This window comes from Siphateles boraxobius, unplaced genomic scaffold (assembly GCF_051911475.1).
Source record: "Siphateles boraxobius isolate OS27281-9 unplaced genomic scaffold, OSU_SipBor_1 5, whole genome shotgun sequence".
NCBI classification, from domain to species: Eukaryota; Metazoa; Chordata; class Actinopteri; order Cypriniformes; family Leuciscidae; genus Siphateles; species Siphateles boraxobius.
Genome location: NW_027509141.1, coordinates 33,178,702 through 33,196,257, shown reverse-complemented (window position 1 = coordinate 33,196,257; position 17,556 = coordinate 33,178,702). Strand labels below are relative to the sequence as shown.

At 36.3% G+C, this 17,556-nt stretch overlaps 3 protein-coding genes across 6 annotated transcripts; 2 read left to right on the top strand and 1 right to left on the bottom strand.

The window, feature by feature from the left end:
• The first annotated feature begins 503 nt into the window (after positions 1-503).
• Positions 504-4,109, top strand: ap5b1 (adaptor related protein complex 5 subunit beta 1). Of its 2 annotated transcripts, none has more exons than XM_077204033.1 (3): positions 504-619; positions 730-891; positions 1,305-4,109. In XM_077204033.1, the coding sequence occupies exons 2-3, from the start codon at positions 748-750 to the stop codon at positions 3,963-3,965; spliced, it is 2,805 nt and encodes a 934-aa protein (XP_077060148.1). In that variant the 5' UTR covers positions 504-619; positions 730-747; the 3' UTR covers positions 3,966-4,109. The 2 variants fall into 2 exon arrangements, with proteins under 2 accessions (XP_077060148.1, XP_077060149.1); XM_077204034.1 differs by having other exon boundaries at positions 533-619; positions 736-891.
• A 74-nt stretch (positions 4,110-4,183) lies between these two features.
• On the bottom strand, positions 4,184-7,276 carry cunh1orf50 (chromosome unknown C1orf50 homolog). The gene is made up of 5 exons (XM_077204039.1): positions 7,130-7,276; positions 6,102-6,217; positions 5,934-6,020; positions 4,920-5,051; positions 4,184-4,650 (listed from the first exon to the last, which is right to left on the bottom strand). Exons 1-5 carry the CDS (start codon positions 7,176-7,178, stop codon positions 4,465-4,467), a joined length of 570 nt encoding a protein of 189 aa, XP_077060154.1. The 5' UTR covers positions 7,179-7,276; the 3' UTR covers positions 4,184-4,464.
• Positions 7,277-7,517: 241 nt separating this feature from the next.
• p3h1 (prolyl 3-hydroxylase 1) lies at positions 7,518-17,058 on the top strand. Of its 3 annotated transcripts, none has more exons than XM_077204036.1 (16): positions 7,518-7,772; positions 9,241-9,795; positions 10,568-10,720; positions 10,895-11,084; positions 11,270-11,401; positions 12,499-12,638; positions 12,780-12,869; positions 12,963-13,015; positions 13,330-13,451; positions 13,544-13,701; positions 13,813-13,905; positions 14,656-14,794; positions 14,892-14,982; positions 15,066-15,141; positions 15,674-15,814; positions 16,074-17,058. In XM_077204036.1, the coding sequence occupies exons 1-16, from the start codon at positions 7,539-7,541 to the stop codon at positions 16,590-16,592; spliced, it is 2,886 nt and encodes a 961-aa protein (XP_077060151.1). In that variant the 5' UTR covers positions 7,518-7,538; the 3' UTR covers positions 16,593-17,058. The 3 variants fall into 3 exon arrangements, with proteins under 3 accessions (XP_077060151.1, XP_077060152.1, XP_077060150.1); XM_077204037.1 differs by having other exon boundaries at positions 9,230-9,795; XM_077204035.1 differs by having other exon boundaries at positions 7,528-7,548; positions 9,230-9,795.
• The last annotated feature ends 498 nt before the right edge of the window (positions 17,059-17,556 follow it).

Here is a 17,556-nt window from a genome sequence, read left to right as displayed (position 1 = left end):
CTTTTCATATACATTTATATTCTGCTACCATATATATTTTACATTTATTCCTTAAATTGTTTTGCACATATTGTCTCTTAATATGCAATGACAGCAATAAACTCTTCATTTTCAATATAAGATGAACATCACCTTATTTTACTAACCATGACATTATTATTATTTGTAAAGGGTATGATTTTATAATTTCTAATTACTTATTTAATTTTCAAATTCGGGTTGCTTTTTGACCTACTTCTCTAAATACTTAAAACACCACACGATGGCAGTCGAACAAAAAACAAGATCACATCAAAATGTCAAAATAAAAGTCCACTGTTTAAGCTCAGTAATGTAAGCGTAAATAATGTGTGTAAAATTAATAGAAAATTCTAATAAAAAACGTTCTTATATATTCTATATATTAACTATACAATTAGATCAAGAAAACAACCTGACATAGTTATAATGGAATATTGAATTATTGGCGACTTTGACTTTTATTTTAAAGTATACAGATTCCTGTTACTACCTGGTTTATCATATGACAGCCAGGGAACACATGATTTTCAGAGACGTCAACAGATGGACTAAACACAGTAATTTGCTTTTTTTATGTTTTTAAAGTGTTATCTGATAGGTGAGTCGTTAAACTAAAAGAATGCACTCTTTATTTTAATGTTTGTGTACATTATTAAATCAATAGAGAGTCATTGCCATAAACATGAATTCTTCTGTTCTGATTTTAAGTCACAGTCTATCTCCAGAATGACTATTGCGGAACTCTGGGATCAGAGAATACCTGCCTTTCTACTGAGTCCATCTCAGTTTTTGGCCAGCACCACATCTGAGAGTTTCTTGTCTGAACTTCTAGACGAACTGCGGAATGATAAGGCCAATGATCAACTCAAGGTAATGGAAGTAGACAAACACAAACACACACACACACGCGCGCGCGTGTATATTTCAAAATTAAACATTTTAATATATAAAAATATAGTATATTATATTATTGTTATTTTATAAATGTTTAGTTACATATTTCATAATAAAATGACAATATATAAAATGCATAAAAATGTGAATTAATATAAAATGTTGAAAATTCTATTATGTTGAATGTCTGTTTATTTTCCAGAGTATTCAATATGGTATATTTCAAATTAACAAACATGCTACCATCACATTTTCTTCATTCTACGTTTCTCTCCACAATGTTTGCAGCTTTTGCAGTATTACCTGTATGGCTTTTTGAAATGGTGTGCATTTTCCCTGTAATTAACTCACTTTTGTTTAATATTGTTATTTCTCTTCCTTATTATAAGATACTCCTTGTGTCCGTGCTACTGGAGCATCCAACCATTCTCTGCCCTTCTACTTCTGTGGGAGAAGAAACGGCCCTTGAACTGCTGTCAGTCTTCTCTCACACGCCACAGAAATCCATCAGCCTCAAGTGCAATGTCATGCTGGCCATCACCAACGTGATAATATGCACATCCTGCTTGGCCACCCACACAAAGATGGCTGAAGACTGGCTGGACCTTCTATTTCAGACAATTCAGGACACCAATGACTACAGATGTGGGCTTTCCCAGCAGCCTATAAGAGGCATCGCCTGCGACTGCCTCCGAGAAATGGAAACCTGTAGCCCCGGTCTTCTTTCTCAAAAATTAGAGGCCCTGTATCTTCTGAAACATCAAGAAACTTCAGTTCTGCATCAGTCCTACTGTATGCTGTATACACTAGGGCTGAAGAACGCCATACGGATCTTGACGAACCAAAAAGATGTTACTGACCTAGAGTTTAAGAGCATCTTAGGAGGAAATGAAGGGTTTGCATGGAAAAGTAATCAGTTAGGCTTGACCTTCTTGCCAATAAACATGATGGTGCAAGTCCCACGATTGCCACCTGGACTGGATTGTAAGGAACTCAAATCTGTAATGTCTTCACTCTTGGAGGAGTCTTACCTGCTAACGCCCACTTCCCAGTCTGCCCTGCTCAGGGAGCTTGTAGAAGTAGTCGCCATGGTGCCGGGACTTTCTCCAACGTTATTCAAATCGCAGCTTCTGAGACTCTTCGGAACTGCAGAAGTCCAGCTCATGCATGCCACACTCTTCATGAAAGAAACGTTCACAGACAGCCTTTTCACAGCTGAGGATGAGAACTTCCTGCTCAAGCGTCTTGTGAGCACGGCCCAGCATCCGCTCCTAAGAATTCCTGAGAAGCTGTTCTACATGGACTGCATTCTGCACTTCCCTGAGAACCGGCCCATATCCAGCAGCGGAGAAGAGAGTTTACCTGTGCTGGTTACGCCACGTCTGGCAGCATCTCTTCTTCCAACAGTTTTTAACGATAGTGCTACGATGCTCTGCAGACTAAACCTTCTGTGTCTGGTGTACCTAGAAGCAGATGAGGGCGAAGAAGACAAAGGGGTCGACTACCTGTTTGATCACATAATGGCCCTTTTGAAAATCGTAGACGGCGATGGTAGCAGAGAAGTGGTGGTGACCTCTTTCAGGGCTGTGTATATTTTTCTGATGCACTTCAGCGGCATGGAAGAACTCTCTGAGAAGCTGATCGACAAATTATGCGACATGTATTCCCGACAATGCCGACTAGCTCCAAATTTGATTGGCCTCGTGGATCGCATCCAGGATTGTCTCCACGACCACGTCTGGTCTGTTAAGTTGTTGAGAGGGCTTCAGAAAGGTATTATGGAAATGCCTCCATTGCAATTGACAATTCATAATTTGAGCTGGCACTTGAAAGTCTTGAAAAGAGTGGCTAAAGAGGGTCAGATTACCCAGAGGAACACCATATACCTTCTTCTCAATGTTCTCATCAACTCCAACTTGTGTGAAAGAGGCAAATGGCAGGTTGGAAATGCAGTTCTTGCGGTTTGTCGCAATCTTTTGGAGCACCCTTCCATCGATCAAGTGTTTATCGAGTTGGCTGATCTTTTGCGATACATATCGGTTCATTATGACGACACAGACATTAAGGATCACGCTCGCTTCTACTACTCATTGCTGACCAATCTTTCATGGGAAAAGCTGACGGGGGTTCTCGCCAAAAGTCCTGATGGAGGACGTGCCAAAGAGCGGTCGCATTCTGCCACAATGGCTGAGAGCGAGGGGATCGCCAGTAACCTGACGGTACGCAAAACTGAGCGCCATGTTTTGGTACTCGTCAAGGTGCAGGAAAAATCCTTGCAATGCTCTTCGGAAAGGTCTGAGTCATTGGAGGCAACAGAAGAGACTAAGAAATGGTTGGAGGTTTATCAAGAACAGTTCCAGGTGCCAGGTTTTGGGTCGGAGGTCACTTTGAGGTACAATCTGACTCATGCAAATGAAGCTGATACTTTATTCAATAGAGTCTTTACAATCTGTCTGCATTTCGAGCTGAAAGATTTAAACTATGCAAAGGTAAGCGATATACATGTACCATGCGTGTTCAGAGACCGAAAGCCACCTGAGGTCAACGTAAAGCTCAGACCATTTCAACCCTACCCCACTACTTTATGCGTCAGTGCAATATTTACCACCGAAGATGGACGCACTTGGCACAGCCGACTGCCTGACGTGAGCGTTTCATTCCCTGAGATATTCCTTCCTCTGCCTTTACCGTTAAGTACATCACGTGCATGTAAAGAGGAAGTGTTCGACCACATCTGGGAGGCCGCAGCCTCTGGGAGTCCTGACAAATCTGCCATTAGTCTGTTCTGTTTCAAAACTGGAGATGAAAGTCTAGCTGATCTGATCAAGACACATTTTCAGGGTTACCTGATTACAGTCGAGAAAAGCAAAAGATCCTGGAAAGTCTTGTTCTTTCTTCCACCAATGTGCCATGTCCTATTGATGATTACACAGGCTGAGGATGCAGTTCAGGTCAGCATTGCAACGGACAACTGGCAGCTATTACCCTTTGTGAACTCTTACCTACAAAACATTACTGATCATTGTAGCACAACAGGAACAGATGGCTAAATGGATGCTTTGCGTGTTTTCATTTACATCATTGATTTTAACCAATTCAATTTATTTTATTGCTTCATTGTATTGATATAACACCATTTGTTTTTGTATATAAAATCTTTGAGAAATGTGTTTAATAAAGTATATAAGAGCACATATGTTGTGTTGTTTCATGTATACTAGTAAGCAGTGCTTTTCTGCTACTTTACGTAAAAATCAATACAAGGCACTGTAATTGAACCATTTAATGAAAACCAAATGCCAAAAAGAGGTAGTTCTTTAAGATACATTTGAGAAAGCAGCATTTAAAATGGAAAAATCTGACCATTAAGACATTAAATGCATGATCGAATGACAGGTTCACAGTTTTAGCAGTAGTAACAAGGTAATCAAGTCTGCAAAACTGAATTTTAATTAAATTTATCTTGTATATTAACAACCAATTAGCATCTTTTAAGAGCAGTTGGCCTCCATGGCCAGATAATACAGTCCATGAGTGAGCTTTGCCCTTTCACTCTGAAATACCCTCAAAATTGGGCTCTGTGCAGGCTGGTAGAGCGATTTGCCTGTTCAACAGTTTGTCCATGATGCCCATTTCAGCGTCCCGCTTTTCAACCTCCTCTTGTGGTGTCCAAGACATGTCGTGTTGGAGTTTGTATCCGCCAAGGAACTTGTGAGGGCAATTGGGACCCCATTCCTGTAAGAGTTTGAAATAATATTATACTAAATTAACTCTTAAATATTGTAATGTGCTTAAGAAAACACACATTACTAAAAAGTGCTAGTGTCTTTTATTACATCTTTCATTACTAAACTGCACAATTCCTTATTTTCGAGGTTATAGTGCAATTACAGTAATGCATACTAAACATTTTGTTTCACTATCATTACTACTTGGCACCAACCAATTAAGAATGACCTCACTTCTCACTCATTACAACTGAAAAGTTGATAATATCAACTCACCTGAGGAGACAGAATCGAGAAGTATCTCTGTCCGGATTCACGCATGTAAAGATAATACATGTTTCCTGGCTTCTTCACAACATTGCAGGCAGCGTGGTGAAGCTCAGCGTCTTTCTTGGCATCTTCCAAAACCTGAAGTAAACAGGAAGTGATTTAACCATTATTTATTTGTCACATTTCAGATTATTATATTGGCACATATATTTAAAGATAGGATAGGCAATTTTTTTCATAAACACTTTGTTATACTGGTTGAAACTCTTCACATCCTGACAGCAATAAATAATAGAAGTAAAGCTTCTAAATAGTAAAACATGTACATATATCTTCTGTAGAAGGTGTAGGGCCAAAAAACATTCATCCAATGATACTATGTCCATATGATACTGCTGTATAAATGCTTGCACAGACATCACATATCATCAGCACGTTGCAAGAGGCGATGCAGAGTTGTAGACAGACAGTCACTGAGCACCGCAAAAAAACAGCAGCCAACTTGTACAGTTCCTCCTAAACCAAAACAACGAGCCTATGCTATGTTCACGCCATGTTGTACCCGTAATTACAATATGCCATTGTCAACCTGTGATGTTCTACCAGGAGCTGTTCAAGTCCTCAGACTCGAAAATGTGCGTTTCTCTGGCAACACTATCAATGCCGAAATTACTCTGCAGCAGTCATGTGGTACAAGCGCTCTGTAAGTTGTTTACGTTCATTATTATTGTAATGTTATTGCTTTGATACATGAAATAATTTAACGCCATCTCTCGTGACGCTTTGCACTGCTCTGGCTGTGTTTGCGTTCATGTGTTTTGGAGGAGGTATAGGCTTTGGAGAGAGAGTGCTCTGAAGGGAGGGTGGGATCTTATGCTCTCAAAACTAGCTTGCTATTGCAAGCCTCTCTGAAATTGCATACCCTACCTTTAAGACACATATTACAGTGCTGCTTCTAATACAACTCCAGTGACTGCTCTATAATAGAAATGGTCATTTGATTTGACAGTTCAATCTCACCTTTCTTGCTTGCTCCTGAAGGTATCTTATCTGGTCAGCAATGACTGTAAGTTTGTTGCAAGCATTGGCTCTGATAAATTCATCTCCCTAAAATTCCCACAGAAAAAATCCATCATTAAAAGATGATAAAAATTGTATATCACAAGTGTGATCTAAAGCATCACTTACCTTCTGTACTTGCTGTGCCAGAGCAACTAGATTCATGGGATCCCCAACCCGGTTAGTCTGGTAGGGACTCACCAGCGTCATTCCACTTGGGTTATTGCTGGCCTCCACCAAAGTTACTGTAATATTAACATATTAATGTCCACATGTAAAACCCTGTTCCATAGTAAAGACATGTTTTTGTATTTAGAGATAAATGATGCATAAAATCCAAAGAATAATCTTATAAAACTGTACTATGGTAACCAGATTTCATAATCCAGCAAAAATGGAATAGTTACTACAATGACTACAGTATGTTAAATTTCTATGTAACCGCCACTTCCATAAAAAAGACATTAAAAATGCCAGAAAGACTAAAAGCTTCCTGCACTGAGATCTGAGATACCACAGTAATTCATTAGGAAACTACTATGGTGAATTGTGTAAGGTATTTATGCAACCGGTTAGATAAGCTCTCAAGAGTAAAAACAAACACCTCAGGAGGGGCAGAACAGAACAGAGATTTGGGGTGTTTAACATAAAAAAACTACTTCTTCACAATACATTTTAGGTCTGTTTTTGCATTTTTGCAAGCAAATATTCTTTATGATTCCTATTCATATTTTACTGTTACTTGCCAAGTTTCACATTGACTCCAAATGTTACCAAAAGCCTAAAGGCTAATGTAGTGTTTGTGTGAATGTAATCGAACAATTTTAACTTCCGAAAACGGTGTTTTCACTCTAATTATCACTCTGGTGTATGTTGTGTTTACAGTGAGCCAATAATGGGACATTTAATAACATTACAAAAGCAGTGTCAACTTATAATAATAACTTTGTTTGTCAATGAAAATACTTTTAAGCAAACACATTTAACATCTGTTTTCAACGTATAACAAACAATATGGTGCGGTGGAAAGATTAACTCAATCAATATATTTCAATCAATCATTCACAGGCTGACAACAACCTTAACTAAAAAAAATACGCTATAATATGACTTGTTCATATAATTTCTGAATTTATCACTGAAAGCTTTTGTCTTACCCGTGGTGGTTTTGTTGGGTTGGTGTGGCAGACTGACAGTTTTATCCATTCTGTAATAGACTATCCCTCAACTCTAAGCACATTGACACGAGACTTCTCGCCTGTCTCACAAAAAAAGTCTGGCACAACCGCACAACACGGTCATGTAGGAGGCGTTTCTGGGGTCCTAGTGTGTTGTTTGCCTCGAGTAGTAGCCGTGATAGTTGCCTGTATAAGATTCCTCTATTTTTGTCATCTAATAATTTCCACACATATTTAACGAGGGTTTACACTATAGCACATGTGTCTATAATAATCATTTTGAGTATTATAAGAAATATCATTATTTATAATTCGATTATTCAAATACTTAGCGATTGTGCATGTTTAGAGGCTGCCTTCGCGTATCGTGTTACGCTGACTGTAGAAAATGTCGAAACGTGAGTTTTCTGCAGTTATGAAAGATCTGAGTTTGAAAATTATAAAACCAAAAATTGCAAATCTGTACAAGTTTATCAATTTGTTTTGCACGCCACTTTTGGACTTTTCCTGTTATCTGAATTATGCAAGATGGTTTTATTTTATTTTTTTAAGTTATTTTAAACAATGTCAGGCTGGTTGGTGTTCTCACAACAATGAGAAGAAACAACAAATTGCGAAAAAGGTGTAATTTTTGGTATATTCCAGATGGCCTGCCTAACTATATTCGATTTTTTTTTACTACACAAATTCTGTGAAATTTTAATTTTAGTAAAACTTTAAAGTAAGTTGTTTTTGAATAAAAACGTGCAATTTTATAAACTTTATTAATCCCCATGATGATTGATGACGGTTTAAAGATCCTAAATATTTTAACTTGTTAAAATATTAATGTATGCTTTTTCTTTTTTTTTCTATTCTATTTCTATTTAGTAAATTCATATGAGAATGTACACAAATTGCTGATCTGTTAAGTATTAACCAGCTTTTTTCTGCTGATAAAGAAAAGCAAATGAAATGTAAAAATATCAATAGACACCAGTTTAAGATTACTGGACCCAATTGTAATCTTTAAGTTACAACTCAATTCACGCAATTGTATAGGCTACTTATGTAGACTAGCCTACATAGCCTATTAAAAGGCTTTTCGCGATTAAAAGTTAATCTAACATAAACGTATATATATATATATATATATATATATATATATATATATATATATACATATATATATATATATATATACATATATATATATACATATATATTTATATTTATATTATTAATTATTATTAACTGTTATTTTAATATATATATATATATATATATATATATATATATATATATATATATATATATAGTGTGTGTGTGTGTGTGTGTGGTTGTGTGTGTGTACTCGCACCCATTTATTTATGTATGCATATGTAGGCTATATATATATATATATATATATATATATATAGCCTATATATATATATATATATATATATATATATATATATATAGTTTACACACACACACACACACACACACACACACATATAGGCTATATATAGATAGATAGATAGATAGATAGATAGATAGATAGATAGATAGATAGATAGATAGATAGATAGATAGATAGATAGATAGTCTATTACAGAATGGATAAAACTGTCAGTCTGCCACACCAACCCAACAAAACCACCACGGGTAAGACAAAAGCTTTCAGTGATAAATTCAGAAATTATATGAACAAGTCATATTATAGCATATTTTTTTAGTTAAGCTGGTGTTGTCAGCCTGTGAATGATTGTTTGAAACATATTGATTGAGTTAATCTTTCCACCGCACCATATTGTTTGTTATACGTTGAAAACAGATGTTAAATGTGTTTGCTTAAAAGTATTTTCATTGACAAACAAAGTTATTATTATAAGTTATTATTATACAAACAAATACTTGTATGTTAGATGGGATTAATCGATTTGACAGCACTAATACATATGTGAATATGGATCTAGACACCGATTTTTGAGTGACAATTGAGGCATTTTTAACTAAGATTATGAAGTAGCCTACTTTATTATATTAGTTAAAAATGCCTCAATTGTCACTCAAATTGGTGTCTAGATCCATATTCACATAGTTGTCCTGTCCCAGTTCTTAAACAGGCTTCCACACAGTTCTGGAGCTCCACCCTCTCTATAGACTTTAGGAGACTGGAGAGTTTCCAAAGCCGAGTTCTACCTCACAGGCCTACAGTCTCCAAGATGTGGACCTCACTGTTCCTGATCTCAATCCTCTCCACTGTACATGTCACCTTGTGCGAACCCCAAATCAATGGAATATTTGAGCCATACGATCTGCTTTTTGATAATGCGGTGGAGGCGTATTATAAGCAGGACTGGCTGACTGTGATCCTGAACATGGAGAGAGCTTTGCGGAATAAAGGAGCGCTTCGTAAAATCCAGACGCACTGCCGTTTATCCTGCGCGAATCACACCGCTTTTGGGGATTCTTTTCCAGGATTAGGTGTCCCGATGCCAGGAACCGGAGCCGTGGAGGATTTAGCATTTTTCCAGACGATTCTCAAACGGGCCGACTGTGTGAATGCGTGTGAAAGCGAGAAACTGGGACCCCCGACACTTCATAAAGTTAGTGATACTATAGATCAGGAGTTCAAGAAGAGGACGCCTTACAATTATCTCCAAGTGGCTTACTTTAAGGTAAAACAAGAAGCAAGCATGAATAAAATTAATGACAAACTTTTTGTAAAAACGCAAAGGAATTTAAAAAGTAAACTGGAATGGAAACAATCAGTGCTTCTCATTGGACGAGCTTTTTGTAAACAGAGGACATCGAGTTGTATCAGATGCATAAATGTGCATAACTGTGTTCAAAGCGCAGATAGCATTGAATGGTTAAATGTTTGAGAAGATCATCCACGTTTCCCCAACCCCCCCAAACTCACTTCACTGTGCCACGTCTTTAGGTGGAGCCTTGCAGGCTCAAATGCTTCCAGAACTGCTATGAGAGGCTCTAAAATACAACTGAACTGCCTATTAAGATTATGGTTTAAAATGAGATATACAGTCGAGCCAGTGAGCCTCAGACCTCTACGCTTAATGTAAATGCATAGCTCCTACGTTAAAATCATGCTCTAAAAGTTATACATCAGTCACCAAATTGTTGCTAGAATATAGCTAAGCATGACAAACAAAACATATATATTAATATTAATATAATATAAATACATAAGTTTCGCATTAAAAATATAATATTATTACCACAACAATTAGAGTGAGCTGTTGAACTGAAAAGAAAACGATGATTTCAACATCCATGGTGATAATGATAATGTTTAATATATTTTTTGTTTGTCATGCTTAGCTAGCTAGGCTGTATTCTAGGAACAATTGTGTCTCTAAAGTATAACTTGGAAAGCATGAGTGTTTTCTAACCAATATCTGAATATTTTTGTTCTCTTTGTACCTACAGATAAACAAGCTTGACAAGGCAGTGGCAGCAGCAAATACATTTTTCATAGCAAACCCTGAACATGTCGAGATGAAACAGAATTTAGATTACTACAGGATGATGGCTGGGGTGCATGAGACTGATTTCAAGGACCTGGAGGAGAGACCGCACATGGTACGAGGAATGTTTATTAATCTGAATATATCAGAGATAGAGGATGGAAAGGAAGGTGGATAGATAGATAGATAGATAGATAGATAGATAGATAGATAGATAGATAGATAGATAGATAGATAGATAGATAGATAATGCTTTAGTATAATTGACTGTCACTGTAATTGTTTTCAGGCAGAATTTTTAGAAGGCAAGATGCATTACAGTGTGGAGGTTTTTGCCCCAGCCATCGAGCACTTTGAGGCCGCTGTTGAAGAATACTTCAGTGCTTATGAAGATTGCAGAGTTCTCTGTGAAGGAGCGTTCGATTATGACGGTGACAGCTACATGGACTACAACGCCGACCTCTTTCAATCTATGACAGGCAAGTGGGATTCTGATGCTTCTGATTTTGCGTTAACAACACCAGATTGTGCTTGTTTCTCATGGAAAAGATTCTCTTTGATTTAATAATTCAGTCTTATGTGAGTTTTTGAATTTCTGTTTCACTAAATGCTTCATAAATATGAATTTTTGAAGTATTCATGTCTATATTTGCTTTGATCACAGATCATTACCTTCACGTTTTGAGCTGCAAACAGAACTGTGTTGTGGAGCTGGCATCAACCGCCGGAAGAGAGAAGCCGTTTGAAGATTTCCTCCCCTCACACTTTAACTACCTTCAGTTCTCATACTATAACAGTACGATACACTCTTATTCAGCATAATCACATTCAGTACCAGATTTCATTGTTGTTATTGTTTACTAAAAGCAAAAAACTATTAAAAATGGGGAAATACTTTACTAAAATCTATGATGCATTATAAAGGTATTTATATGTACATTATAATGGATTATATCTTTTCATAAATAATTGTAAACATATTTTCAGATTCCTTGTTACATCAGAAATCTCTTGTTTGTCATGTGTTTAATGCATTTAAAGATGAGTTCAATTATTAGATAAGTATTATAATGTATTATAACTGTGGTTACAATTATTCATGAGACAATACAATGCTTTATAAGGTGCATTACAAGGCATAATTAATTAAAGGGATAGTTCACCCAAAAATAAAATTTATGTCATCATTTACTCACCCTGAAGTTATTTCAAAACTGTATGAATTTCTGTCCTCTGCTGAACACAAAAGATATTTTGAAAAATGTCAGTAATCAAACTGGGCGCCATTGACTTCCATAGTATTTTTTAACAACTTGAGGGTGAGTAAATGATGACAGAATTCATTCAGAATTTCATTTTTGGGTGAATTATCCCTTTAAGGCATTAAAACACTTTTATAATTGCATATAAATGCTTTGTTTATTGTTGTTACCAAAAAAAAATTTCAGCACTGAAATAAATATAAATATAAAAATCAGAGAAAAAAAAATCTATAAATATTGGAAAATTTGAAATCTTGCATTTGTAAATAACTGAAATAAGTTGAAGTACAAAAATTACTAAAACTAAAACTGAAATAAAAAAAATAATTAAAGCTATATAGAAATATTTAAAAAACTGAAAAAACAAAATGACAAAAATAAAATGACAAAAGTACTAACAAGCCAAAATTAAAAGAAAAAATTCAAGCTAATAAAAATTCTAATAAATACTATATAATAATTAATAAATAATACAAAATAACACTGTCAGCTTTAGCATAAATATGAGATTTTTTGTTTAGAAGATATATTTAAGTACGCCAAAGTTTGCATGGCAGTTAGTTGCACTGGGGTAAATGCATCATGTATTATGTATGTCATGTAGAGTTAATTTGAAAGCTTTCTCTCTCAGGTGAGAAATACGAGCAGGCCATCGAGTGTGCTAAAACATTCCTGCTGTTCCACCCTGAGGATGCGGTCATGGCTCAGAACTTGGCGTACTACTCCGCCATGCTGGGAGACGAAAAAGCCGCCAACATTACAGCCAGAGAGGTACCGTCTGCACTTAGCAATGATGCACAAGCACATTTATATGTCATGTCGATTGAAAATATGTTTTTATCAATGGAGTTACATTGTGCAGACTTCACTCACTATGAACAAAACATCATGGTGTTATTTTTCTTGATGCAGGTTGTCAAGCAGCATATCAAGAGGTCTCTGCTGGAAAAAGAGCTCCTTTACTTCGGCTATGAGATGTTTGGTAAAACTTTTGTTGATCCAGTAAGTGTTAACATGTGTGCAGTGCTGTACTTCTCATATTTATTTGTGTTCAGTGACAATTTATGATTATATCTTGCTCTCATTCCATCTCAGGACACATGGACCCCTGAGAATGTCATGCCAAAGAAACTAAGAGACAAACAAAAGTAAGCATATCTTTGAAGTGTTATTATAATTTAAAACAGCTGTTTAAATAAATGTAATTTAGTCTTCAGTGTCACATGATCATGATCATTCTTATATGCTGTTTGCTGCTCAAGAAATATTTCTTATTATTATTATCAATGTTGAAAACAGTCATGCTGGTTAATATTTTTGTGGAAACCATGGCACATTTTATTCCGGATTCTTTCGTGAATATAAAGTTCAGCATCATATTTATTTAAACAGAAGTAATGATACTTTTGCTGATGCATGAAAGTTCCACTGACTTGAAGTTGGTTTCCTCTCGTGCTCGCAGGGCGGACAGAGAAACGGCCGCGAGGATTACAGAGGAGATTGGGAACCTGATGAAAGAGATCGAGACACTCGTGGAAGAGAAGACTAAAGAATCATCAGACATTTCCATTATAGTAAAAGACGGTAAGATGTAGGGATAAACAAGTCACATGACCAACTCCTCCACTTTTACATGCACATCTTAATTCAGTGATGCAAAACCGCTGCTATTTCAGATATCAAACCAGCACCTACTCCAGAAACTGACAAGAAACTCCCGTTTGGTGACATCAGGGTTAGCATGACATCCGCGGCCCTGAACGGCTCACAGCGAGTCGTCCTGGATGGCGTAACCACGTCTGATGAGTGTCAGGAACTTCATCGCCTCTCCGCTGTACGTTTACACTTTTCTTGTGATTTCCCAAAAGAGTGAACAAAGATGTTTGTTTGCTGCAATCAACCAAATATTTCTCTCTTGTCTTTTTGCTTAAATGAAATCTCGCAGGCAGCAGCTCTTCAAGATGGTTTTCAAGCAACACCGTCCCCTCATTCAGCAAGTGAGATGTTTCAGGACATCACAGTTCTCAAAGCTCTGCAGGTGAGACATATTTTAATACAGAAGCATAAAAAATCTTATTGAATTCAGTGAATTTACTAATAATAAGAAACTAATAATGGCAGTGTGTTCTAATCAGTGTGATAAAGCAACACTTGCACTTGCAACACTTGGTCAGTTGTTTAGTTTCTATTTTTGTTGGGCTTGATTTAAAAGTTTGGGTTCGGTTAGACTTTTTACATTTAAAAGTTTCTTATGCTCGCCAAGGCTGTATTTATTTGATCAAAAATACAGTAAAAACAGTAATATTGTTAAATATTATTACAATTAAAAATAGCTGTTTTCTATTTGAACATATTTTAAAATGTAATTTATTCCTGCGATCAAAGCTGAATTTTCAGCATCATTACTCCAGTCTTCAGTGTCACATGATCCTCCAGAAATCATTCTGCTAATTTACTGCTCAAGAAAGATTTTTCATTATTAATGTTGAAAACAGCTGTGCTGCTTAATTTGTGGAAACTGTAAAACATTTTCTTCAGGACATTTACAGTCACTTTAGATCAATTCAATGCATCCTTGCTTAATAAAAAAAAGTATCATTCTGACCTCAAACTTTTGTTTTAAAACAAAATCAAACATTAAAAAAATTAGCTTGAGGTATGGAGCTGATTTTAGATTATGCAGACTCTGTATTGTAAATAAAAGTGTGATACTCTTTCAGGTATGCTGCATTTTAATTCATCATTAAATGTTTAATTGTTTCTGTTTTTTGTCTCAAACCTTGGCCAGGAGGGTCTAGTCCCCTTGAAGGGTGCTCATTTGTTTTTCGATCTCAATGAGAAAGTCCATAAGGGTTTGGAAACCTACTTTGGTCTGGAATCACCCCTTTATTACTCCAGCTCAAACCTGGTTTGCCGATCCACCATTGGTAAACTGACTTTTTAAGAAAGATAAACATTATTTTTGCATCTAGAACCCAGACCTATTTAGTTCTTAAGCATATGTTGGTTTCTCTTTCTATCCAGAGAAACAGGAAGACCGGGCGGACTGTCTGCTCATCTCTGAGCTCAACGCGTGTATCAGAGAGCCGTCAGCATACAACGATCAAGGCTATAGGTTTGCCACTTGAGGAACCAGTCAAGCATTATGGTTATTTAGTTCATAGTGTTTTCACTAATACATTCTGTTTTTCTTTGTAGTGCCATTTTGTACCTCAATGATGACTTCGAAGGGGGAGATTTTATCTTCACCGAGCCAGACGCCAAAACAGTCTCTGTAAGATCTCTAAATGTTTTGCATAATTTTCATTCAAACTAGTGAGTTGTGTAGGGGACTAACTAACTAACTAACTAAAAGAAGTGACTACAAACATATCTATATTTTTCAGTAGCGTGATAGCTCAACTGCTAAAAATAGTGTAGCTTTAACCAAGCACTTAATCCTGGAATATAGTGTGAGCTTTTCCTCTCAAACAGCATTGGGAAGTCTGATTCATTTTAGCAAATCAGTTTGTTAAAACACTTCATTTCAATGAACCAATAATAAAAAAATGGTTCATTTAGTGTTTACTTTTTTGCATTACATTAAATAAATACTACTATGTTTCCCTGTGTTTTTGATTCATTTATAAAAAGTTGTATATACTTTAAATCATTATGAGTATATTGTAGCTTCCCCAGCAACGCTTAGTGAGTCATTTTAGAGAGTCAATCTATGAAGTAGCATGCTCTACTAAATGTCCATAAAAGTTGCTGTTGTGGCATGAATTTTCTAGAACGGATATTATTTCACTCTACCATCTCTCCAGGCAGTGGTGAAGCCTCAGTGTGGCAGAGTCGTGGGATTCAGAGCTGGACAGGAGAACCTTCATGGAGTCACCGCAGTAACCAGAGGCCAGAGGTGTGCTCTAGTGCTTCAGTTCACCCTGGATCCTCAGCACAACGAGAAGGCAAGTAGAACTCTGTGCACTTTTGTGAATGGTAAAATAGGAAATACTGTGTGTTTCACGGGGTCTGTTCCAGTGTTTTTATTGTAAGCTAAAGCTATTAAAATATTTTGTTAATTGAAAAAAATACAAAAAAATAAAAGAAACCAATACTTTTATCCAGCAAGGATGCATTCAATTGATCAAAAGTTACAGTAACGACATTTATAATGTTACCAAAAAAAAGTTTCTAATCTTGCATTTTGTTGGGTCCACTCCACAGGAGCGTTTACAGGCTGAAGAGCTTCTGAAGAAACTTTCCGCCCCAGTTGAAACTGACGTCCAGAAAACAGGAACGGACAGTAAAGAGAAACCCGCTGAAAATGATGGAACAATTCCTGCTAAAACAACAGAGCAAGACACAGTAAAGACAAGCACGTCTGCAGAACAACTCAGCAAAGCTACTGAAGACAACGAAACTGATGGCAAAGTGGTCAAGAAAAGTGAAAAACCAAAGGCCAAAGCATCAAAAAAGCCAACTAAAACAGAAACCCAAACAAAAGCTACAGGAGACAAAACAAAGAGCAAAAAGTCAGACAAAACAAAAACCACAACAGCAGAAAAAAAGAAATCAAAAACAGACAACAAGACAAAACCTGTAACGTCAGATGAAAAAGAAAAACAACTTGGCAAGAAAACAGGCAAAGCAACTGTTAAAAATACTGCAAATGATGAGAAAACAAACCCGAAGATCACAGAACCTAAATACTCAACAGCTGAAAAACACACTGATGAGTTATGAGCCCCAGAAGATGTTCTCTGTCTTATTCTTTAGTTTTTTTTATTATCAGTGATGGAGCAGTGCTGATGGATCAGTTTTTGAACATTTTTCTAAAACTTTAGAAATCAAAGGCGTATCAGAGGAGTGCAGTTTGGGTGACAATCGAGTTGAGTGTTATATTTTCTGTTTTGCCTGAATTGTATTTAAATCTATCCTTGTCTCAAGAACCGAAATACAATAGTAACATTTCATACTCCTGGAAAGAGTATGGCAGCTTTCAGAGATCACAATTACCACTTTGCATTCCCATAATAATTCCTGAATAAAAGCAACATGTTTTTTAAATTATAACACTGCAAAACATTTTATTTTTATTTTTTTGAGTGGTGCTTGACTATGCAAAACTTGCAGGTACAATAATAAGGTGTTGTGGGATGTTGCTAATACAGTTGTTGTTCTGGGCAAGTAAAATATTCCCTGGAAATGACTCAGGTTTCTTCTTTAATGTAACAATGTGGTTTTTTTTTTAACTTGTTTTATCACCTGCCAAGCAAAACACCCTTCTCTTCAAAAAGCCACACAATTTCAGGTATTACTCAGCCATAACTTCAGTTTTCTTCATTGGATATTAAAGTGAGTTTTAAATGCACATGAATATTTCATGAATATGCACTGATGTAACACTGCACTAGGTGGCAGCAAAGAGCTAAGGGACTGTTCCGTGTGTTTTCTGTAATGATTCTCCAAGTATGTTCCCTCAGTAACACAAGGCAGTTTGTACTGGTTTGAGGCATTTTTATATAAAACAGTAATCCTGAAATGGCACAAAGTCTATTTCACCATACTTATTCTTTCACTTTTTCCTTCACTATGTTTCTTCTTCATGCTCGGTCCACCCAAAGCAATTTTCTGGACAAGTGCATTGGCAATTATATTCAAGAGATGTCTTTAGGACACCTACAATTACTCCTTAACAAAGAGTGTC

What these genes read in the sequence shown, in the direction of transcription:
- p3h1 (XM_077204036.1), top strand. Translation starts at nt 7,539, where the DNA reads ATGTCGAAACGTGAGTTTTCTGCAGTTATGAAAGATCTGAGTTTGAAA. An exon ending in TCCAAGTGGCTTACTTTAAG is followed by an intron (nt 9,796 to 10,567) that starts GTAAAACAAGAA and finishes TTGTACCTACAG; the next exon opens with ATAAACAAGCTTGACAAGGC. An exon ending in CCTCTTTCAATCTATGACAG is followed by an intron (nt 11,085 to 11,269) that starts GCAAGTGGGATT and finishes CTTTGATCACAG; the next exon opens with ATCATTACCTTCACGTTTTG.
- ap5b1 (XM_077204033.1), top strand. Translation starts at nt 748, where the DNA reads ATGACTATTGCGGAACTCTGGGATCAGAGAATACCTGCCTTTCTACTG. An exon ending in AGGCCAATGATCAACTCAAG is followed by an intron (nt 892 to 1,304) that starts GTAATGGAAGTA and finishes CCTTATTATAAG; the next exon opens with ATACTCCTTGTGTCCGTGCT.
- cunh1orf50 (XM_077204039.1), bottom strand. Translation starts at nt 7,178, where the DNA reads ATGGATAAAACTGTCAGTCTGCCACACCAACCCAACAAAACCACCACG. An exon ending in TGGCACAGCAAGTACAGAAG is followed by an intron (nt 6,021 to 6,101) that starts GTAAGTGATGCT and finishes TGGGAATTTTAG; the next exon opens with GGAGATGAATTTATCAGAGC. An exon ending in TCTCGATTCTGTCTCCTCAG is followed by an intron (nt 4,651 to 4,919) that starts GTGAGTTGATAT and finishes AAACTCTTACAG; the next exon opens with GAATGGGGTCCCAATTGCCC.